At 43.7% G+C, this 24,913-nt stretch overlaps 1 protein-coding gene across 1 annotated transcript in view; it reads left to right on the plus strand.

The window, feature by feature from the left end:
• Window positions 1-305: 305 nt before the first annotated feature.
• Window positions 306-24,913, plus strand: part of LANCL3 (LanC like family member 3) — a 48,711-nt gene continuing 24,103 nt past the window's right edge. The window contains exon 1 of the mRNA XM_073358123.1: window positions 306-1,429. Within this exon, the coding sequence (XP_073214224.1) occupies window positions 881-1,429 (549 nt within the window). The 5' untranslated portion in view covers window positions 306-880. The remainder of the gene's footprint in view (window positions 1,430-24,913) is intronic.

Genomic DNA, 24,913 nt, shown 5'->3' on the forward strand with positions numbered 1-24,913 from the left:
GGGGTAAGGGAGAGCGCAGGGAACCCCCTTAGGGGAATTTCCTGGGAGCTGTTTCTGCTGGTTTACAGCCCCTTTAGGCAGCTGCAGTGGACAAAGAACAGAGCCTGGCCCAGGAACCTGCTTGCCCTTGCAGTACCACCATGAGGGAGATCCACCATGCCTCTGCTAGGGTTGCCAACCCTCCAGGATTGTCCTAGAGTCTCCAGGAATTAAAGATTAACCTTTAATTAAAAATTATGTCATCTAATGAAACCTCCAAGAATAGGTCCAAACCAGAGTTGGCAAACCTAGTCTCTGCGGACAGAGACACAAGGGAAAACCGCCAGGATTATCCAAACGCCTGTCGGGGTCGCCGTCCTCCTGGATTTGTGTTAGCCAGGCTGTCGGGCTGGATCAGTCCAAGCCACGCTCCCCTTTCTCTGCCTGTCGTGAGGAAGCGCCGATCGGGGCCAGCCAGGGGCTGCAGCGGTCCACTGGCTTCCCTCCTGTCTCCTCGCCCGCCCCCCGCTAAGGGTGCGGGGGGGCCGGGGAGCGGCTCGGGCAGGTGATGCGCCCCCCCGCTTGACAGCCGCATCTGGGGCCGGGGCGAGGCGGCCTCCTGCTGGCGCAGAGTCTCTGCGGGAGCAGCCGGAGGAGGCGGCGGAGGGGAGGGGGGTTTCTCCGAGCCATTGAAACCAAGGCTGGAGCCAGTCCTGGCAATCGGCTCGCGAAGGGAGCAACGCTGCGGGGACGGATTTTTAATCTGAATCAACCCCCTCCCCCCGGGGCCCCACCGCTCCGATTTCGGTGCAGCCGCCGCGGGCTGCTCGCCCAGCTCCTCCGCTACAGCAGGGACCCCTCCCCCGGGTGTCAGGCTTTGCAGCCCGGCTCGGCGGGGGGCATGGAGAGCAGGCGCTGCTTCGCCAACCGCTTCGGTGACTACGCGGGCAGCCTGCCGGCCGGGCAGCCCCACGAGGCGGTGGTGCCCTGGGTCGCCTCCACCATCGAGCGCATCCTGCAGCAGGTGCCCCCGCTGGAGGGCGGCGGGGCGGCGGGGGGCGGCGGGCTGTACGGCGGGCTGGCCGGGGTGGCCTACATGCTGCACCACGCCGCGCGCTGCCCGCTCCTGGCCCCGGCCCGGGACACCTACCTGCGGGCGGCCCGGCGCCTGGTCGACGCCTGCGTGCGCTACGAGGAGGAGCGGGGCGAGCCGGACGCCGACACGCGGGCCGCCTTCCTGCTCGGCGGGGCCGGGGTCTACGCGGTGGCCGCGCTCGTCTACCAAGCCCTGGGGCTGCCCGACTTCGGCCGGCTGCTGGGCCGGTTCCGGGAGCTGAGCCAGGTCTGCGCCCCCGTCACCTTCCTGGAGCGCGGCTCCGACGAGCTCTTCGTGGGCCGGGCCGGCTACCTGTGCGCCGCCCTGGTGCTCAAGCAGAAGCTGGGCATGGAGGTAAAGGCAGCCGGGCCGCGCGTCGCTGTCGCCTTCCCCGGCGGGCTGGGCTTAGCCCGAGCCGGGCGGGGGCCGGGGCCTCCTAGTCAGGGACCCCCCCAGCGTCAGGCTTGGTCCCTCCTTGGGAGAAGGTGCCTGTCAGCCTGCTCCGCAGCCACGTCAATCAGCGTCCCGTGCAGGCAGGGTCTGTAGCTACCGACAGGTCCCTCTCCCACCAGGGCTGGGGCTGTAGCTGGAAGTCCCGCCTGGTGGCTTGTCGAGGGTGCCGGAGTCAATTGGTTTTTACTGAATGGCTGTTGGACTGTCACCCAAGAATCCCAATCTTTTCCCAAGGGGGGCCTTGGGCTGTATCTCCGCAGCCTTTGCCCTTTGTGTCCCTGGTTGAAAGGCAGCCTAGAATAAGGATGCAGCGTTCTGGAAAACTGAATGGAAAGAGAGGCCGCTGAGGACCAAAAGCAGATAGAATATGGTCTTTCTCCTTATAAGGCAGTCTGATACAAATAAAGCTCACAGCCTTCACAGTAAAAAGAAAAGGAGTACTTGTGGCACCTTAGAGACTAACCAATTTATTTGAGCATAAGTTTTTGTGAGCTACAGCTCACTTCATCGGATGCATATTTTTTCCACGGTATGCATCCGATGAAGTGAGCTGTAGCTCACGAAAGCTTATGCTCAAATAAATTGGTTAGTCTCTAAGGTGCCACAAGTCATCCTTTTCTTTTTGCGAATACAGACTAACACGGCTGTTACTCTGAAACCAGCCTTCACAGTGCAGTTCCTGGTCATTTGGTGGGGAGGGCAATTCCTGGGTGTTGAATGAACTGCAGGGCTTACTTTGGGCTTCTCAGGGAAGGTATTAGGAAGCAGTTATTAAAACAGTATGTTGATTGATATGGAATAATAATAGTTATGATAATTAGCAATGATATACTTGGGATTGGCTGGGCCAGATTTTCAAAAACACTCAGAATTTGAAATGCTCAGTCGCTCCAATTGTGAGAATTTTCCAAAGAGCCCAGAATCCAATTTGCAGAGCTGTTTTGAAAATGCTGGCAACTTATTTTGGTGCCAAAATGGGAGGTGAGTTTTTTTTTAAAATCTAGGGTTAAATTGTGGTTGTTTTTGCCATTGACTTGAATAGAAATAGCATTTTACCATGGGGCAGATCCTCTGCTGGTGTAAAATGTCATGACAATTTGGTGGGCCTTGGACCACTCACAGCAGCCACTGAATAAATAATAATAATTCTCATTTGCAGTCAAGTTTGTCAGAGAGTAGTCAGTGTTGTATCTAAACAGATATTTGTTAAATTCTTTTTCCGGTCCTCTTGTGAGGTCCGATTTTTGTTTTTTTGTTTTTTGTTTTTTTCTATGAAGCACTCATTTGCAAGTTCTTATGCTTCTGGCTTTTTTCTCCTGGGAGATGAAACAACTACTGCGAAATAAAATGTAAACAGGAGCAATTCTGCCTTATCCTATACCAATCACTGCAGTGGCAGTCCAAGGAAATTCATACAATGGAGGATTTAGGGGACATCAGCATAATTAAGCAGCCATTAAAGACAACAAGAATGTTAAGCCAATTAAATAAGAGACACTTACTGTACATGTTTAATTGTTATTTTTTGTCCTTGTTCAGCTTTTTAACCAGAGATATTTAACAACAATAATATTCGCAAAAAGAAAAGGAGGACTTGTGGCACCTTAGAGACTAACCAATTTATTTGAGCATGAGCTTTCGTGAGCTACAGCTCACTTCATCAGATGTTTACCGTGGAAACTGCAGCAGACTTTATATACACACAGAAATCATGAAACAATACCTCCTCCCACCCCACTGTCCTGCTGGTAATAGCTTATCTAAAGTGATCAACAGGTGGGCCATTTCCAGCACAAATCCAGGTTTTCTCACCCCCCATACACACACAAACTCACTCTCCTGCTGGTAATAGCTCATCTAAACTGACCATTCTCCAGGTTTAAATCCAAGTTAAACCAGAACATCTGGGGGGGGGGGAGGTAGGAAAAAACAAGAGGAAACAGGCTACCTTGCATAATGACTTAGCCACTCCCAGTCTCTATTTAAGCCTAAATTAATAGTATCCAATTTGCAAATGAATTCCAATTCAGCAGTTTCTCGCTGGAGTCTGGATTTGAAGTTTTTTTGTTTTAAGATAGCGACCTTCATGTCTGTGATTGCGTGACCAGAGAGATTGAAGTGTTCTCCGACTGGTTTATGAATGTTATAATTCTTGACATCTGATTTGTGTCCATTTATTCTTTTACGTAGAGACTGTCCAGTTTGACCAATGTACATGGCAGAGGGGCATTGCTGGCACATGATGGCATAGATCACATTGGTGGATGTGCAGGTGAACGAGCCTCTGATAGTGTGGCTGATGTTATTAGGCCCTGTGATGGTGTCCCCTGAATAGATATGTGGGCACAATTGGCAACGGGCTTTGTTGCAAGGATAAGTTCCTGGGTTAGTGGTTCTGTTGTGTGGTATGTGGTTGTTGGTGAGTATTTGCTTCAGGTTGCGGGGCTGTCTGTAGGCAAGGACTGGCCTGTCTCCCAAGACTTGTGAGAGTGTTGGGTCATCCTTTAGGATAGGTTGTAGATCCTTAATAATGCGTTGGAGGGGTTTTAGTTGGGGGCTGAAGGTGACGGCTAGTGGCGTTCTGTTATTTTCTTTGTTAGGCCTGTCCTGTAGTAGGTAACTTCTGGGAACTCTTCTGGCTCTATCAATCTGTTTCTTTACTTCTGCAGGTGGGTATTGTAGTTGTAAGAAAGCTTGACAGAGATCTTGTAGGTGTTTGTCTCTGTCTGAGGGGTTGGAGCAAATGCGGTTGTATCGCAGAGCTTGGCTGTAGACGATGGATCGTGTGGTGTGGTCAGGGTGAAAGCTGGAGGCATGCAGGTAGGAATAGCGGTCAGTAGGTTTACGGTATAGGGTGGTGTTTATGTGGCCATTGTTTATTAGCACTGTAGTGTCCAGGAAGTGGATCTCTTGTGTGGACTGGACCAGGCTGAGGTTGGTGGTGGGATGGAAATTGTTGAAATCATGGTGGAATTCCTCAAGGGCTTCTTTTCCATGGGTCCAGATGATGAAGATGTCATCAATATAGCGCAAGTAGAGTAGGGGCTTTAGGGGACGAGAGCTGAGGAAGCGTTGTTCTAAATCAGCCATAAAAATGTTGGCAAAACCTTGATCTATGCAGGAAATAGCCCGACTTGATTATGTAAAGAGTTGTCACTTTGGATGGGCTAGCACCAGCAGGAGAGTGAATTTGTGTGGGGGGGTGGAGGGTGAGAAAACCTGGATTTGTGCTGGAAATGGCCCACCTGTTGATCACTTTAGATAAGCTATTACCAGCAGGACAGTGGGGTGGGAGGAGGTATTGTTTCATGATTTCTGTGTGTATATAAAGTCTGCTGCAGTTTCCACGGTAAACATCTGATGAAGTGAGCTGTAGCTCACGAAAGCTCATGCTCAAATAAATTGGTTAGTCTCTAAGGTGCCACAAGTCCTCCTTTTCTTTTTGCGAATACAGACTAACACGGCTGTTCCTCTGAAACAATAATATTGTGCACTTCTATAGCACCCAATGTTCCCTCTAATTTTTGACAGGCCGTGTGCACAAAAATTTCTTCTGTGCAAATTTTTGACAGGCCGTGTGCGCAAAAAATTTCTTCTGTGCAAATTTTTGTGCATGTGGTGTTTCGCTGTGTGCACGGGGTTTAGGATCTGTGTGCGTGCGCACATGCGCACAGCTTAGAGGGAACAGTGATAGCACCTTCCATCTGAGGATGCCATATACAGAGCCAAAAGGTGGTTCAGGCACCGCACAATATTGGGTGCAGCACAGGGCAGTACCACTCTGGGGGAACCCAGGAGGGATTGTGCCTCAGAAAGGTACAAGCCATTCTGGAGCTTCAAGGTCCTCAGTGGGAATGTGCACGCTGCTCATACACATGCTTATGATGGTATAGGGTTGCTTCTATCTTTGCGGTGGGTCAGCTGTTCTGTACGGTGTGGAGCAATGATCGGGGCTCCTGCAGTTATTGTTCCCTTTAATCGGACTTGTGCTCTTAGAGTGCAAGCATGGAGCAGTCTCTACCCTCTCTTGAGTTTGCAGACTGCAGTTGTGCTGGGCTCTTGTATGGGGCAATGCAAGGAGACGAAAGGTCCTTGCACTGCCTACTCAACAGCACTTGCTGAAAGTCCAAGCTCAGTCTGCCTGGCCCTAAGGAGTGAAGCCTCCCAAGAGCCCAGTGAAGTATGTATATGTTGTGGTCTCCATTTAACAGATTGGTTTAATGGTGACGCAGAGAAGGTCACACGCCAAAGGTCATGGAGCAAGTGTGTGACAGAACTGGCAATAGAATCCAAATCTCATGACTCCTTGTCTGTGTTTTTACCACTAAACTGTGCTTCCTCCCACATTTAATTTTACTTATCCCTTTCACTAATGTTGAAAGAGGGAAAAAAAGAAGTAAAATAACTAAAGCCACCCTTCAAAATAAGAAAAGTAACCTTAGCCCGCAGTGTATATACCTATGCTGATATAATTTGTCTGCTAATCAAAGTTCCCATCCTGCTATGGAATATTTTAGCAAGCACATCCTAGGGCCACATCCTATATTCTTTTACAAATGAGGAAACTGAGGCACAGAGCGGTTACGTGTCACTTGTTACCCAAGGTCACACAGTGTCAGTAGAGTTCAGAAATAGAAACAATATGTCCTTGCTCTAAACACTACAAAACACTACCTCCCATAATTTGATTATGCACAATCTCACTGTTGACTTGTTGCAGAAGGTTTTTTGTTTCCCAAGTTTATTTTCCTGAGGCTGCCAAGTAAACATTGATAGCACAAAGAGAAATTTGTCCCTTACATTGAATCAGGGCCATTGCTCTTGATGCTATGCTGTTGCTCTTCCCCCGATTAAATTAAACTATCACCTAGGTTCTGAGAAATTGATCACCCTTGAAGAAATGCTTTATGGTTACATTTTTCAATGTATCAAGTTTTTTCCCCTTTATTTTAGTGGATACAAATTTAGCTTAGATATTGAGCCCTAATTCTGCTCAGCCTCACTAACTGTCCTGGAGCCTTAAAATTCCAATTGGCCTGCAGAGTGCTTACTGCCTGCTCAATGAGGTGAATTCACTTGACTACCTTTGAGCTCATGAAAAGAAGAGACACTTCCTTGCTGCTGGTTAGGAGGGATTTACGACTGTACACAAGTTGTCCCAGTGACTTCAGTGGAACTACTTGCACAAGTAGAGATAGCTTACGTTAGTGAGATTTTGCAGGATCTGGCCCTTTGTGTGATGATACTGTTCATTAGGAATAATAAGATACATATTCTGTTGGATCTTTATTAGCTTCCATTAAATTGCAACTGAAGCTTCACACATAGAGGAAGGTGAAATATTGTCCTGATAGAGAATGTGTCATTTGTGCTGATTACATTTTTATAAAATATAGATGCTACATGGTCCTTTATCCAAGTATTTTCAGTGTACCTAGGGAGTATTTTTCAGTTATATCTTCTTTTGAATACATCTTTTTGTAATGCTTTCTGTCACAGTTCCTAAGGTAACAGCGCCTCTGACCCCTTCACAGCACTTAATTTGTAATGACGGAGTTGCCAGGGATCAAGCAATTTTTTTACATTCATAACTGATGCAGCGAGCCCAGAGGTGGTGGGGCTATGAACTGCCAAGCCTAGACGTGCTGAGGCTCAGCCCTGGCAAGCCCTGGCACAAATTAAGCATTGCCCCTTCAAGGCTTGCCTGAGGACACTCCACTTAGGTCTCAGGCCTTTAGCCATCACTGTTCTCGGTATGGAAACTAGCGGTCCCCTCCCTCCAGATAGAATATAGGCTGCAATTGCTCCTGCCATTCACTGTGTTTAGTTCAGCACTCGCTGTCCTGTTCTTTCCCAGGAGCTATGCCAGGGTTAGCCAACTAGCCTTCATAAAGCAAAGTATTTATTTAGAACAAAAGCACTCCAAAGAAAACCTATCTTGAAAACAATAAACAGCTTATATGTAAGTGCCTTTCCAGGTGTCATTTTCCACATGAAAACCCTGGTAGGTTTCAAAGTCCTTCAAACCCCCTTTGCAGGGTCAGTTTTTCTTGGTTCCAGAGTCAAATCAGTACTTGCGTAGAGTGAGAATGACCCTATGTCCGTAGCAGGCTGCCCATTTTATACAAGTCTTAGTTCTGTGTTTGTTGGGCCTTTTGAACCTGGTGAAAACCAGGATATGCAATTTCCCCCTTGGGGTGGTACTTTTACAGACTTGTTTGCCTGTCTAGGGATTTACTTTAATTTCCCATTCGTGATGTTAGTTCTAGATAGTTTATCCTTAGTGACTTCCCCTCAGTCATTGCATTGCTTGTCTTGTTTCAAGAAAAAAATAATCCCTTCCCATCTGGCAGGTAACATACCAGGTGAGAAGGGGTAATGAGTCACATGTTTTCTCCTAAAAATACATCAGTTTTCCCAAGTCTGCACATTTTTTATGCTTCTTCAGTAGTTAGATATCCCACAGAATGCATATGTCCCCACCGATGCCCATGGATGGATATGCATATGTCCCACAATGATAAAAAGTCAATTAAACTGTTTGTATTCCTTCTATTAATGATATAACGTTTTCCCCCTTCCCTTTCCTTTTATTGTGGTGGTGCTTCTGTCCATTTCCCTATTTAGGAAGCGTGCCATTAGCTGATCTGGCTTATTCCCCTATACCTTCTTTTAGTGGTGTCATTGTCACTATCTGAAGATGGAGGAAAGGATAAAAAAATTAAAATTGTTGTTACCAACCCCTTGAGATTTTTGCAGCCTTTTAAAACAGGGTTGAAGTTTTCTCTCAATAACCTGTACACTTGTAACATCTACTGGCTTGATTAACCTACATTGGTGGTGGGGGGTACCGAAAGTGACCGTAGTGACCCATACCAGTATGTTATGAGAGAGAACAAGCAGGGTTTGTGCTGCTGCCCTCCCCTGAGGTTTCCACAAGAGGATGGTGGCTTTAAATTGCTTTTAAGGCACCACGGGAATCCCGTGGGAAGAGACTTAATCAGCATTTTCTCTGGGCATCACGACCACACCACTTCCCTGGTCTGACTCATCCATTTCTGGGGCTGGTTTGGTTGGCCAGTGGTACAGAGGTTGCAGAAGTTTTTTGCTTCCTCAAACCCATATCGGGGTGAACTTTCTGCTGCTGGGGCAGAGGCCAGTGTTCTCCATGGATGAATCAAACTGCATGTTATATGATCTGAAATAATAATACTTCACTCCTCTATAGGACTTTTCATCAGTGGACCTTGAAGTGGTTTACAAAGGAGGTCAGTGTAGTGAAAAAGCTGTTTTTGCTGCTCTTCTCCAATTCCCCAGACATCTCTTGCTGGTCTATCTCCTTCCACGTACTCTTTCTGTACCCAGAATTTAAGAGAATCTGTTTGCACTCTTCTGTTCACATCTTTCATTCTTTCCCTCCCGCTCCCCCCGCCACCCACTCTTTTTGCTCTGCTCTTAAACATTCCTGGCTGGTCTATGACTGTTAAACATTAAATACAAATGTGTTTATAGTGAATGTAAGGATTTTGAAAGATCTTGGATAGATCACTCTGGAGTCTGTCGTCATCTATTTGTCTTCATAAGAGATACAGAATGGGCCCCTGTTGTTTAGACTTCCCCACACTGCTCTTCTAATGTAACTCAATTCTGATCCAACTAATTTTGAAGTCAGGATTGATTCAGTTTCCATGCTCATTCAATATTTACTCTTTGTTTAGACTGCCAAGTACTGTAAAATATTGTGGTGGTTTTCTGGACACCTGTTGGAACAATATTTCAATCATCGTTTATTTTGGATAGGCTACTACACACCTTTGATGTAGATTTTTGGTCACATGGACTAGGACTGGTTTTAAAGCAGGAACCAACAGAGGAGAAGGGCTTTCCCTCCCACACTAGTCCCCTAAAACATAGGTTCCCCCCCCCATTTTCCAGTGCACCTATTTAGACTAAATTTTAAATTTAAATGTTTTTTATTAGTGAAGTTAAATTGAGAGTTTAAAGTGGGAGGTCTAACCTACAAATAGCCCTAAACAAATCAATATTGTGGGTGTTCAGACTCAGAATGCAGTTCAGATCTGAATGTCAGAACTGATCCCTATCTCTATAATGGACCAAAACAAAGCCACATTTCTTCAAAATCAGGATGCAAATTCTGAAGTTGGGATACATGTCTAATATTAGATAAACTTCAAAAATCTCAGTGGTATCACAGGTGCAACTCAGCATGTGTGAAAGCTTCATTATCTGCTTTAAATATAAAAGGCAGAATTTTGTTTTGATAATGTTGATCTTCAAATCTATTGCTACCAGTGAAATGCTTTTGTCATACACAGATCTCACAGCAGAGTCATTCAGGATTGGATATTTGATTGACACACAAGGTTGTAAGGCACACAGACAATCTCACATCACATCACATCACATACACGGCTACCACTCTGAAACTTGTCACATCCAGTAGTAATAAGGATTTTGATAGCTGATATCTGAAGAATGATAGTAATCTGACATTTGTTTATTACAGAGACAAGGTGGGTGAGGTAGTGTTTTTCATTGGACCAACTTCTGTTGGTCCAATATTACCTTATCCACCTTGTCTGTCTGATATCCTGGGGCATACATTCTTGTATTATAAAAGGAGAATCTCACACAAAAGTGATGTCAGGTGTCTATACATTTCTTTATGCTGTTGAAAAAAATGTGTCTGTACTTCACTATCTTAGCTGAGGAACCAACTGAGTTTATGAATAATCCAAATTACAAAGTTATATTTAACAGATATTTACCGTTTTACCCCAAAAGACGTCTCCTGTGTCCAGAGTGGAGCCCTACATTTCCATCCCTCTTCTTTTGACTCCACATCTTGGAGGCCTCTGCTATGGATACTATTCCTCTGAGTCTAGCACACTGTCACTCAACAAATACATCATCACGGAGAACTGTTCAGTCTCTCTTTAAAATCAGCCAGTGTCACTCCTTAAACTGCTAGAGGGGCGGCTGTTGTATGTGAAGTATTCCTCTCCTCTGCATAGTTGGGTGTTATGTTCCCAGCCTAGGCGATGGAGTGGAACAACAATGACTGTCAGTTTTCCTGCCTCCCTCCCCCTCACATAGGAAACAGTGCAGACGGATCAGAGATCCATCTGACAGAATGCATCCGAAAGTGTTGGAGGAAGATGTGCTGTATTGTTACATGTGATACAAAGGCAAACCTTAGTCCTGGAATAATCAGTGGACAAGGCTAAAAAGTCCATTTAAAATGAGCTTTACCTGTAGTATTGCCATCAAAGATGACATGTAAGCCACTGTGCAAACACTTAGAGGCATTGCAGGCATGTGGGGTCAGGGCACAGGTGTGTTTGTCAAGATGGGTCTGAACCCACGCACTGGAGACTGTTACATGTGTGCCTGAGTGGTAAGTGGTCCCTGTATGCATCCAGAGCCAGCAAAACATTTGAATCCAAGGAACTTTGATTCAGGCTAGCCTGAGGTGCGCATACTACTGTTGTTCAGATTATTAGAAACTTATGATCTGTTTGCTGGAATTTAAGCAGTTTCTCAGGGAGCAACATACAAAGTAACTGTCTCCAATTTCCCAAATTCTTATGACAAATTTTTGTAAGAATGTAAGAAAGTCCTTTGCCATTATAATACTTTTTTATATAGCTATATTTGTTACCCCTATGTACCCTCCTTTTGAAACACTAATGTAAATGCAGTGTTTTGGCCTGATTTTCCTCACTACATGAAGTTTCATCCTGTCTTGCAGGGGACAGAATCGGGTCCAAGGTTAGGAAATTAAACAGTGTTAATGAGTATGGCAAAGTGTGTGTGTGTGTGAGTGAGAGAGTGTGAGAGAGAGATGGGAGGGAGAACTGGGAGGTGAGAAGAAGGGGAGGATTGATGGAAGGATAGAGCGGGGAGAAGAAAAGAGCAGAGAAAAAGTGAGAAAGAAAGACAGAGCTCAAAACAGGATAAATATTTAAGAACCAACATCCCACAAGGAGTAGAATTCAGAGAGAGAGAGAGAATAAGAGCAAGAAATAAAATAGAACTTGGAGCAGGGTACAGTCTAAAAAAATGAAAGCAGGTCCTCTTGCAAGATTCTTACCTGGTGTGAGTTGGCATTGGTGGTAGTCAGGGACTATGCTAATTCACACCAGTTAGAAATCTAGCCCAGAGGCTAGAAAAATAGTATAAGGCCTGGGACTGTGAGACCCCCTCCCACCTCAGAGGTACAGTTAGAGAGGTAAATCCTAGAGCTGCTTGAAAAATATTTTTTTTGACAAAAACAGGGTCACATTTTAAGAGAAAATGTTAATAAAAAATGTCCCAATTTTCAGTCAGCTCTAGCAAACACTGTTTTCTCCAACTCTACCCTTTGTTTTAACTTTATCTGTCCAGGATTTTATTGTCAAAGAGGCGATGGTTGGGTAGGAAGGAGGGTTGCTTGTTTGAAGAAGAGGAGAAGGAGTAGACATCTTTCTCTCTTTTTCCCCACCCCAACCCCCCAGCTCCAAAACCCTTCTATCCCTCCACTGAACCCACCTCCACCAAAGCTCTCTCTTTCTTTTTTCTGCCCCCCCCAGCAATAGGTGTCCTGTTTTCTCACTTTGCAAATCTGATCACCCTAGGTCATTGTTGCTGAACTTCATCTTTTGGTCTAATTACTAGCTCACAGGTCCAAAACCTCAATGGTTGCCTTACACACAATGTTCGTGTGGATCCCCAGGGCAATTTACGGTCTATGTTTTACTGCCTCTTCAATTGTCTCCAATGGTTCTTTTTTTCTCTTCCCTTGTTTTCCCTCTTATCACCATTTTCTCTTCACACAAGTACACAGATACACATGGAGAAGTCACTATTATTGTCAGCATTTATACACAGCGGTATCTGAGCAGCCACAGATTCTGCTTACAGGAAATAACTGTGATAACCATGGTGTCAGTTGGCAAATACTGACTTTTTAATGGTGATCACTATACTCCTTCTAACATTGACATTTTTCACTTTATGTATCTGCTACACTATATATAATATACTAACCTCTCTCGAGGCACTCAAGGTGTTGCATGAATAATTTAAAGTACAATGCAGTTAAAACCCATCACAAACCAAACCAAATAAAAGAGGATTAAAAAATTAAAAAGCCAAAGGATGTGCTGCCAGTAAAAAAGGGAGCAGGAAGGGACTGGTCTACCATAGGGGCCTACAGTGAATACAAAGGAAAAAATTTCTTAAAGTAACACTTTCAGACGTTTTAAAAGTAAGAAGAGATGAGTTGAGGCAGGTATTGAGTGCTATACACTGAGTTGTTATAGGAATCTAAGATTCAACATTAGAACCCTTGAACTGTGGGTAGATCTGAGCACAGATATTCACCATGACTAGGGTTCTGTATCTGTCTTGGAGGTCACAGAAGTCACTTTCATGACTTCTGCAGGAGCCAGGGTGGCTGATTCCACAGCTGCCCAAGCAGCTGGCTCCAGGGCCAGCTGCTCAGGTGGTTCCCAGGACATCCACCCTCCCCCCCCGCCCAAGATTTAATCACAGGTATTTTTAGTACAAGTCATGGACAGGTCATGGGCAATAAACAAAAATTCATGGCCTGTGACCTTTTTGTTTATTGCCCGTGACCTGTCCATGACTTGTACTAACAATACCCATGACTAAATCGTAGCCTTAACCATGACTAAGAGGTTCAGATATAGAGATTCCTCCCTATTAAACCAACAGGGCCAGCCTCCTCTCTGTTAATTCAACAGGGCCGGCTTAAAATCAATCCACCACTAGGCAGCTAGTATAAAGAATGCATATTTACTTCTGGGAGAATTCTGTGCCACTGCACATGTGCAGAATTCATGTTCCCAGCAGATTTTTTTTCTCTGTAGAAAATACATTCTACCAGAAAGGCACTGCAGTTATGCCTTTTGGTCACCAGGGGATGCTGTGGCACCCAAACAGAGGGCAGCCATCTCACAGGCTGGAACTGCCAGCCGCTGATAGGGAGGAGGAGAGGCTGTGTTCCTCACAACATCCTGCCCTCAAGGCACGGTGAGGAGGCACAGGATATGGGGGAGACAGAGCGGGGCATATGGGGCTGCTGGAGGGTCACATAGACTGGGGGTCAAAAGGGCTAGTAGGGGGTTAGACAGGGGCAGGAACTGAATGGGAATTGGGGTGCGGGGCCATATGGGGGGTGGGGAGGTGCAAGGCCACAGGGGGTAGGAGAGGTGGCTGAGTGGGAGTACAGGGACACATGGGGATGAGGAGAGGGGGTGAAGGGACATATGGGGACAGGGTCTACCTGGGCTAGGCTCCCCAACTCCCTAACAATCCCTTCCCCTCATCTTTCCCCAAAAAGCCCTGTTCCATACTTCTCCCACTCACATCCAACAACCCTCCAGGTTCACTCCCAGGCTCCTTCCCAGCAATTACTTCCCTGTCCCTCAGCTCCTCCATTAACCCTGATTCTACCAAGCCTTTGTGGGAAATACGGGGTTCTGTATTGTAGTTTAAATAAATTATTACTCAAAGTTCTATATTAATACACCTAGTAAGGAGTCTATTTGTTAAAAAACATTTCCCAAATCTTTTTTGTTGTCTGTATTGTTAGACGTACTTGCTGACAGGTATTTTGAAATAAATTACCAAAATAATTGAAACGGGTGTGATTATATTGTGTTATTCTGACAAAATATGCAGAATTTTAAAATACTGTGTGTAGAATTTTTAATTTTTTGGCCAGAATTCCCCCAGAAGTAAAAGCAGGTGCAATGTGCTCACGGCTCCTCAATCCAGTGAATAGGGGTGCTGCTGCGTTTAGCACTATCTGCAAGTTGGGGAGGAGGTGTGCTGGAAGCAACTGGGAGGGATTTAAAATAGTTAAGTCTCCTGATTCCATAGGCCTACATTGCTGTTGTGGGGTTATTGCAACAGATGAGGGATGTAGACACACTGTTTAAGGCATTCGCCAAAAACTGGGAGCTTGTTTTCCGGTTGATTTGCATATAACTTTTTGTATCAGAATAATGGTGTATTCAATCAGGTGACAATTTCTGATGAGGCTGTATGTCAAATTACCTTTTCATCTGCATCTGTCACGACATACTTTGAATGTTGATGGGGATGGGATGTAACATTATGTGGTGTGACATAACTTCAAGTCCAGTCCAGCAAGATGGAATACAATTAAAATATTCTCCCAAAGGCTGTTATTTCATATCTGTAGTGTAAAATTATTTTCAGGTAGTAATTACTGAACTGATTATTTTTTGTCTGAGTAGCAGTGGCAAAAGAATTGGAATAGCTGTTTCAGTGTTGACAAATATAAAGTATCTTAATAGCAATACAAGCTGTTGCTGGGTCATTTGCTGTTTCTCAGTTCAGAATACTCTGGTGTTTGAGAGAAGAATTATAAATTCATTCTTCTTGCAGTTACTCAGCATCCCTGATATTAATGGCTTAGTAGTTCTTGCTGAAGAGCCATGCATTTTGAACAAGATTAACTGACTGTCAGATAGCATTGCTGACCAACAAAAATAACATTATTTTAATCATGACAGTGAATTTTAAATACGCCTTCTAGCTGTTCAAGGCATTTAGCCATCTGGTATGGCTGATTTATCTCTTCACTTCTTCCCTCGCTAACTCAGTGGCTTTACATGTCAGGGGGTTAATTGTAACTAGTACACTTGAGGGTAGTGATTCAGTCCCTGGTGCACGGCAGTCATGAAATGTAAGAATGGTCATGCTTAGATTTTGATGCACAGGAGGTAGAAGCCATTCTTAAGAATATTTGGGCCTAGGGATAGAAAAAGAATAGGGAGTTTATTTGAGCAGACTTCCACTATTTAGTCAGTGCATCATTTAGTGGCAACTTGTGGGTGTTCTGCACTGGTGGTATTCTGCAGTTTAGTTACCTAATACTAGTAGTTAAAATTGTGCCATCTAAGTACCTTGCTTACAAGTAAGTGATGCTGGGCAAATATATGAAGTATAACAAGGGAATCATAACCATAAGATTTATGGACTGGTATGTAAAATTACAATTACAAACTTCTACAACTCAAGAAGCTTCTTTTCAAATAGGCCAAATAATCAATCTCCTTACTTTTGTTTCCTGAATGCTCATGTAAGCGGGAGAGTGAATTTGTGTGGGGGGTTGGAGGGTGAGAAAACCTGGATTTGTGCTGGAAATGGCCCAACCTGATGATCACTTTAGATAAGCTATTACCAGCAGGACAGTGGGGTGGGAGGAGGTATTGTTTCATATTCTCTGTGTGTATATAAAGTCTGCTGCAGTTTCCACGGTATGCATCCGATGAAGTGAGCTGTAGCTCACGAAAGCTCATGCTCAAATAAATTGGTTAGTCTCTAAGGTGCCACAAGTACTCCTTTTCTTTTTGCGAATACAGACTAACACGGCTGTTACTCTGAAACCTGTCTTTATTTCTTGACTTGGTAAAACTGATTGATTAAGAGCCTGTCTATGGTACAGCGCTAACTGTGCCAATCCAAGTTTGTCTGGCGCAATTCAGGGCATCTGTGCTGTAACACATTTTACTTTCTTTGTAGCAAGATGGGACAACATATTTTATCAAACTTGTTTGGAGTACTGTATCACAAGAGTTTAAGTCATGTCATCCTGTCCCCACTATAAACTAAAAAGGGAGGTAAACAAGTGGAGTTCCTCCCAGGTTCTAACCAAAGTATATATACTCTGCTTATGGGCCAAACTCACTGTTTTTCTGTGGTTTTCCTTTATTGTTTACTTAAAATACAATACCACCACCATGTAAACCTCAATGTAAGCACTCCCCAACCTGTTGTTCATATGGTTTGTTCTGGAGGACCCTTCTGTTCCTGCCTCTAGGTCCTTCTCCCTCAAAGAGGGATGCCCTGTATATCCTGGGTAAACTAGTAGGACCCACGTGCCAGCATGAGTCAGCAGAAATAATTCTGTATCTTTTTGAAAGTTTCTAGCAGCATAGTCCAGCAGAATCAGAGGTAGCATTAGGGTCATTAAAACTGTGGTCTCATAGAAGCAAGGATGATCTTGTAGTAAAGGCACTGGACTGGGACTCAGGAGATGTGGGTTTAATTATTGACTTTGCTACAGGCTCATGTGACCTTGAGCAAGTCCTCTGTGCTTCAGTTTTAATTAATGGGAGCATCAGTGCCCAGCACCTTTGAGAGGCTAGTCCTTAATCTTTGTATGCTTATGCGTCCTATCTATAAAATGGGGATTATACTGTTTTTTTGTCTCAGGAGCTAATCACTGCTATAGTTGCATTTGTAGTGTTGATGGGGGCCTAATATGCATATGGCAAATTCAAATCAGATGCAAAATCTTCAAGTACAAAAGCTTCTGAAAAATTCTTAACTGATAAAACAGCAAAAAAAAAAAAGACTTTCCTCTGCCTCGTGAAGTAGGTATTGATTTTGTTTTTCCCTGTTCTTAGAGAGCTGAATCAATAGCAATTTTGATTGCTGTGTGTACAGCAGTGATGGTGATGATGTCATCAAAGATCTCTGTGAATAATATTTGTTTAACTGCTACAGAACCAGAAGACACAACCTAAATGGAGTTATAATAGGGATGACTTTGTAGTATTTTTGATCTATAAATGTTACACAAGTGGTCATTTATTTTTTTAAATTTACTATTTAGTGGTAGAGTTAAAAAAAATAAAAACACATAGCCAAATAGTTAGGTTCAAATTCAGATTTAAATCTAAGGGAATCTAAAATACTGAAACTTGCACCTTTTGGCTGATCAATTTATACTCTTGACATACACCCAGTACATGTGACCTCTGAATTTCTTCCCCAGAATCTAAGAGATTCTAAGTTAGTGTGACTTGAACTCCAAGGTGGGCCAAAAGAAGGGGTAGATTACACTAAATTAGACTCTGTAAGACCCACTCACACCCTTCCCCATGTCTACGAACCCTTTCTCCAAACCCATCTCACTCTTTCCTTCTTACCTCCGAGCTCTTCATTCTCTCCTCACTTTCCCTGGTGCCCTGTCCAAAATTACTCCAATCTCTTCTCCTTTTTCAAACATACAGTACTTTGCTTTTTTCTTTTCTCCCTCTCCCCAAACCCTGTCTCTCATATCTCCTTCCAGAATCCTTTCCTGTCACTAGTGTTCGTTTTCTCTCTCCTCAAATTTCCCCTCCTCCAGCTTCCCAAACACATCTTGTTCTCTTAGGCCTGGTCTACACTAGGGACTTACATCTGTATAGCTACGTCTCTTAGGCTATGTCTACACTACCGTGGTAAGTCGACCTACGCTGTGCAACTCCAGCTATGTGAATAACATTGCTGGAGTCAACGTACCTTAGGTCGAGTTACCACGGGGTCTACACCGTGGGGGGTCAACGGGAGAAACTCTCCCGTTGACTTACTTTACTCTTCTCGTTGGGGGTAGAGTACAGGGATCGACTGGAGAGCGATCTACTGTCTGATTTGGCAGGTCTTCACTAGACTTGCTAAATCAATCGCTGGTGGATCACTCTCAGAGCATTGATCCAAGCTGTAGTGTAGACCTGCCCCTAGGGGTGTGAAAAATCCACTCCCCTGAGAGATGTAGCTGTACTGACCTAACTCCCAGTGTAGACAGCGCTAGGTCAATGGAAGAATTCTTTTGTCGACCTCCTAGCTACCGCCTCTCGAGGAGGTGGATTAACTACGCCAATGGGAGAACCCTCCCGTTGACATAGGTGCTGTCTACACTGAAGCACTACAGCGTCGCAGCCTTATCCTCCTTTCTCCAAATCTCCCAGTCTATTCCCTCCCTCCCTCAAATCTTCTCCTCTATGTTTATTAGTTGTAGTGCATAAGAAATGAGCACATGAATTATTTGCAATAAAAAGGGCATTGTCACAGGATGAGATGGGCCTTTAAGAGGAGTGCAGGTGCAGGGTCCCACCTGCAAAGAGTTTAGTCCTTTGGGATTTGACTGGGAAGGACCATGTGACTGACCATGTGAACCACATTCAAGCCGGGGGCCAGGGGATATATATTGAAGATCTACTTCAAGGAAGAGACGATATTGATAAAAAGATGGAGTACTACTACCACCGCAAGGTGGTGATAGGGATTACCACACACCGTTTTGAAATGCATGGTCAGATTCAGCTGTCATTTACATATATGAAACCCCACTGATTACAACAGTAATGTGGTATATGTGCAATTAAAGACAGAACGTAGCTGTACAACCCTCACTTTGGGAGAGATGAGACCTGAGTGGTAGCTTGCCACAGTAGCTTAGGTAGCAGCCTGGTGGGAATGGAGTCTGTGAAGGGCTTTACCTGAGAAACTAAGAAGAGAAAACTACAAGGAAAACAGACCCAGGCCCTGCTTCAGGGCTGAAGCCTCTGATATAAGAGAGGAGAGGAAAATCCCAGGGTTTCCCCCTCCGTGCACTTGGAAGGGCCAAAGGGACTAGAACTGTGGAGTCTTGGGGGGTGGAGGGGCTGCAAGACTTGTGTTTGGGTTGGACTGTAAGTTGTAAATAAACAAGGTGAAGAGACTCTTTTTTTTTTCTTTCTTTTCTTTCTGAGCTCTAAGTCTTGCATATGATTGATAGAAAGGGACAACTAGGATTATGGAGACTGTATGACTATCTAACATTCTAACTGCATAGGACAAATGCAGGGAAGGGGGAAACAGTGACAGTAACTGGAGATCAGGTGCTGCCAAGACACAGTAACGTATATTTACACACTCATACTCTTCTTTCTATTTTATTTATAAATTGCTTGTTCTTCCTCTCCTTTGTGGTCCTGGGGAAAAAAGAACACATTTTTCTTTGTCTCTGTGTGATTTGTTAGTCTTTCTATCTTTCTTGTCTGGCTGGAGCAGCATTTCCATCCTGGTTCTGATTGATTCATTTTCCTCTTGTCTGCACTTCCTCACCATGCCTGGCCTGGTGCCTCATGCATTTTTCATTTGTTTTTTTCTGTATCTCTGTTTTTCCCCTTCATCAATCTCTAGCCTCTGCTTCCTTCCCATTTGTGATAATCTTTCTCATTCCCTGGTCAAGGTTTTCCTTTGCATTGCTCCAGTCCACTGTGCTGACCTGCAAATTGAAATTGACCAGACTTTTCGGTAAGTTTCACTTGGCAAAGGGCAGTGTGCAAAAAACAATGTTGCTGAGCAGCCCTGCTAGTGCTTGCGATGGTTTGCTTCTTTCCCTTTGTGCTGTGTGTGCACCATGTGCTGCAAAGTGAAAACCTAAGAGCTTTATACATTTCACATGGCAGGCCAGGGGTACAGAAATGGGACTGCTCACAAATTCAACTATAAAAAGAAAAGGAGGACTTGTGGTACCTTAGAGGCTAACAAATTTATTAGAGCATAAGCTTTCGTGAACTACAGCTCACTTCATCGGACGCATACAGTGGAAAATATAGTGGGGAGATTTAGAAGAGTACCCAGAAGTTACCTACTACAGGACAGGCCCAACAAAGAAAATAACAGAACGCCACTAGCCATCACCTTCAGTCCCCAACTAAAACCTCTCCAACGCATCATCAAGGATCTAGAACCTATCCTGAAGGATGACCCATCACTCTCACAGATCTTGGGGGACAGGCCAGTCCTTGCTTACAGACAGCCCCCCAACCTGAAGCAAATACTCACCAGCAACCACACACCACACAACAGAACCACTAACCCAGGAACCTATCCTTGCAACAAAGCCCATTGCCAACTGTGTCCACATACCTATTCAGGGGACACCATCATAGGGCCTAATCACATCACACTAGCCACACTATCAGAGCCACACTATCAGAGGCTCGTTCACATGCACATCTACCAATGTGATATATGCCATCATGTGCCAGCAATGCCCCTCTGCCATGTACATTGGCCAGACTGGACAGTCTCTACATAAAAGAATAAATGGATGCAAATCAGACATCAAGAATTATAACATTCAAAATCCAGTCGGAGAACACTTCAATCTCCCTGGTCACTCAATTACAGACCTAAAGGTGGCAATTCTTCAACAAAAAAACTTCAAAAACAGACTCCAACAAGAGACTGCTGAATAGGAATTAGTTTGCAAACTGGATACAATTAACTTAGGCTTGAGTAAAGACTGGGAGTGGATGTGTCATTACACAAAGGAATGCATCCGATGAAGTGAGCTGTAGCTCACGAAAGCTTATGCTCAAATAAATTGGTTAGTCTATAAGGTGCCACAAGTACTCCTTTTCTTTTTACACAAAGTAAAACTATTTCCCCTTGTTTATTTCCCCTCCTACTGTCCTTGTAAACTGCTGGAAATGGCCCACCTTGATTATCACTACAATAGGTCCCGCTCCCCCCTCCCCCCCCCCCAGCTCTCCTGCTGGTAATAGCTCACCTCTCCTGATCACTCTTGTTACACTCTGTATGGTAACACCCATTGTTTCATGTTCTCTGTGTATATAAAATCTCCCCACTATATTTTCCACTGTGTGCATCTGATGAAGTGAGCTGTAGCTCACGAAAGCTTATGCTCTAATAAATTTGTTAGTCTCTAAGGTGCCACAAGTACTCCTTTTCTTTTTACGGATATAGACTAACACGGCTGCTACTCTGAAGAAAGTTCAGCTGTGCTCAAATGCTTTGCTGGACTGGGGCCACATTGCTGAGCATCACAACTGATCAGAAAATGGTAAATATTCTCTCTGAGAAACTCTGAAAGAAATAATTTAATGTGGTTTGCAACTTTGTGGAAAATGTTCTTGGGTATGTGTGTGGGATTTTTTTAGTTTTTTACCAAAATTTTTCAATTGACAGTTTTTGTTTTGTCAACAAGAGAAGAATTTTACCAAAAACAGATCATTTAGCATTATATGGCAATTTTCCATGTGGAAAAAGGGATAAAATAAGATTCAGTTTTGAAAAGTGCATGCTGATTATATCTGGGGAAAATACACAATATCTATGTTCAGATTAAGGGCAAAACCTATGTCCAAGTAATGCTGGAAAAGCCCTTCTGAATACATATTGGAACCTCATTTGCCAGTGCCTTATACCTTGTGTAGTCACTTGCACCTGTGCAAGGTAGGTATAAAAATGTGTCTACAGAAATCTACGGTCTCTTATACCAGTGCTGATGTTTCACAGGTGCTTTGCACTCAGTCGGGGTAGGAGTGAATAATTATAGTAGGTGCAGAGTTGTGGAGAATCAGGCCAATAGGCATGGGTTTGCAGTGCAATATGGCATCAAGAAGGCCAGTGCTACTTTGGGCTACATATATAGATATGTCATGCAGTACAGAGATAATGATCACACTGTATATGATGCATAGGAACAATGACATTGCCATAATAGATTAGACCATTGGTTCATCTAGTCCAGTATCCTGTCTCTGATAGTGTGGCCAGATGCTTCAGAGGAAGGTGCAAGAAACTGCAGAAGGCTGTCCTGGAATGCGTTGCCCGTAGGGAAAGCTTCTTCCTAACGCCCATTACTTAGACTGTTCTGTGCCCTGAGGCACAAGAGTTTACATTCATTCCAAAACCTCGGATTGAGATCTTTCAGAGCTGATTGGGAGATTTAACTCCACAACTTCCATTGAGATTAAGGACAGTTGTTTGGCTAAATTCCCAATGGCAAGACATAGAACTGCAGAGATTTAGAAGGATCAAATGATTGAATTGAATAGTAACTCTAGCTTGTTAATTTGGTAAAAGAAGTTTCACTTTGGAGATCACCAAGCAAATTATTTAAATCAACTCATAGGAGCCAGTGGAGTTAGTCCAGATTTACATCCATGTTTGCGAGGTCAGAATCTGGCCTATGGAGTTGAAATATTTTTGCAGCAGGTGTTCCTCTGAAGAGTTGCAATGTGAATGTTTTAACATAAATGCTGAAGTAGGTTACATAGTTTTTGCCAGCACTAAGGGACCAAATCCTGATCCCATTAAAGTCACAGAGAGTTTTGACATTGACTCTAATGAAACCAGGTGTTGGCTCCAAATCCCTAATTTTGGTCAGTATTATCAGTCTAAATTGACCTATGAATAGAGATTGTATGGGGTGCAATATCTTCCCCCAAATAATGCTATTAGTTAAGCCATTAGTGTATTAAGCAGATATTCCCAAAGAAGTAGGAACAAAATCTTTAGCACTCCTCACACCGGCGTATCGTATTCATTATGTCACTTTATTTTCTTCCAATTTAATACTTTCTAAAATTGTGCCTCTGTTTGTCCCCTTTTTAACTACCATAGCTGTTATGAGGAAAAATGATGGGCAAAGCTTAATGACATACACAATTGCTGTATAAAGTTGATATGTACAATAAGTTGGAACTATATTCAGTAAATTGGATTACGGTATAATTTTTATATAGTATTTCACCAGGCACTTAGATACCACAGTGATTCATACAGTATTGCACAAAAGCACATTCATATATACATATATGCTCTGAGAAATATAGATGATTGAATTATTATTGTCTGTGTATAAATTAAACTTTTTGTTGGGTAAATAGTGAAACTCCTAGGACTTTAATAGCTCTTTCCTGTATTTCTCTGCAGATGGAGTAAATCAGATTCCATCAATTACATTTGAAAAAGCAAGTATTTAATCTGTTAACAACATATAATCCTAAAAGTTACATTGATTTAAAAATTATCCATACTGGGAATTTTATCTTTATTTCTGAGCTTTATCTTCAGACACTATCTTTTTCTTTGGTTTTGTTTAGTAGTTATAACACAACCCTACTGTTGTCTGTATAAAGCATTCTCTTTAGTTCACAAGCTGACAAATGCTGAAGGTGAAGTCCTGCCAAATATGTGGCAATTTTTAAAATTTCCTGCTTAAGTGTAACTCCTTGGAGCACAAAAGACTACCACATTGTATAACATCATAAAACAACCCCGCCATCCTCCCCTATTCTGCATTAAGTTGGACATTTACTATACCATAGTAATTTACCATCTGCTAGCATCTGGTCTGTTGCTGTTTTATTTACATTTGCAGTTAACAATAGCATCCTGTTTGTTATTGGAAAATGTAGGTGTACTTTAGCAGAGGTGCTGGAACAATTTTTATAGTGGGGGTGCTGAAAGCCATTGAAGCACACTGTAAACCCTGTATATAATAGAAACCGCTTCAAGCCAGGGGGTGCAGTAGCACCCCCAGCATCCCTAGTTCCAGCACCTATGTATTTGAGTGTGACAAAAAAATTAAAGAGCTGCTTATCTTATAGGTTTAATACAGGGGTGGCCAACCTGAACCTGAGAAGGAGTCAGAATTTACCAGTAAACATTGTCAAAGAGCCACAGTAATACGTCAGCAGCCCACCATCAGCTCCCCTACCCCGCTCCGAGCACGTCCCACTCACTGGCAACCCCACCAATCAGCACCTCCCGCACCTCCCAGTCAGCTGTTTCATGACCTGCAGGAGGCTCTGGGGGAATAGGGGGGAGGAGCGAGGGCACAGTAGGCTTAGGGGAGGGGGCAGGAAGGGGTGGAGTGGGGGTAGGGCCTGTGGTAGAGCCAGGGGTTGAGCAGTGAGCACCTCCGGCACATTGGAAAGTTGGCGCCTGTAGCTCCAGCCCCAGAGTCGGTGCCTATCCAAGGAGCTGCATATTAACTTCCGAAGAGCTGCGTGTGGCTCCAGAGCCACGGGTTGGTCACCCCTGGTTTAATATGTTCACTCATTTTCTTCTTGTCGTGTCTCCAGGGAAATAAAAGACAGAGTCCAAAAAAGATTAAAAGTATGCTACAAATCAGGCATGTGAAAAGATGCACAATATTTTGCCCCATTGCTTTTCCCAGCCAAATGTCTTTTTGGAAGAATGTTCAGAGCATTGTCATTTGTCTAATAGATGGCTAGAATTCCATGTTAAATCCCTTAGAGATCAAATATATGTACACGTGATAAAATATATCCTACTTCCTCTTTTCCTTGACAAGAGAATTTTCCAGTGCCTAATTTTACTTTTATACTTTATTTAGTGGTACCTTTTGAATTTAAGTGTGTGTTTGTGAAATAGTCAGCAGTCTAGGGCAGTTCCTTTACAGAAGCTTATACTCTTCTTCATATGAACATTTCTGTGAAAACATTTATACTCTACAGAACCAAACATATATTTATATCTCACTGGACCTTGTCCTGTGAGATGCTGAGTACCCTTAACTCCAGCAGAAGTAAATTAAAGGAGAACTGTGGGAGCGCAGTGCTTTCCAGGAGACAGCTTTTCTCAAGGTAAAGTGTCTTTCGCTGGTTTCAAGGTATTATTCAAAATTTTATTTATAATGTTATGAGTTTATACGCCCCCATGTGTGTGTATATAAAGTGTCACTTCACTGAGGACCAGTTTCTCTTGACTTTCTTATGTGACATGCAAATGAAT

Source organism: Lepidochelys kempii, chromosome 1 (genome assembly GCF_965140265.1).
Source record: "Lepidochelys kempii isolate rLepKem1 chromosome 1, rLepKem1.hap2, whole genome shotgun sequence".
NCBI classification, from domain to species: Eukaryota; Metazoa; Chordata; order Testudines; family Cheloniidae; genus Lepidochelys; species Lepidochelys kempii.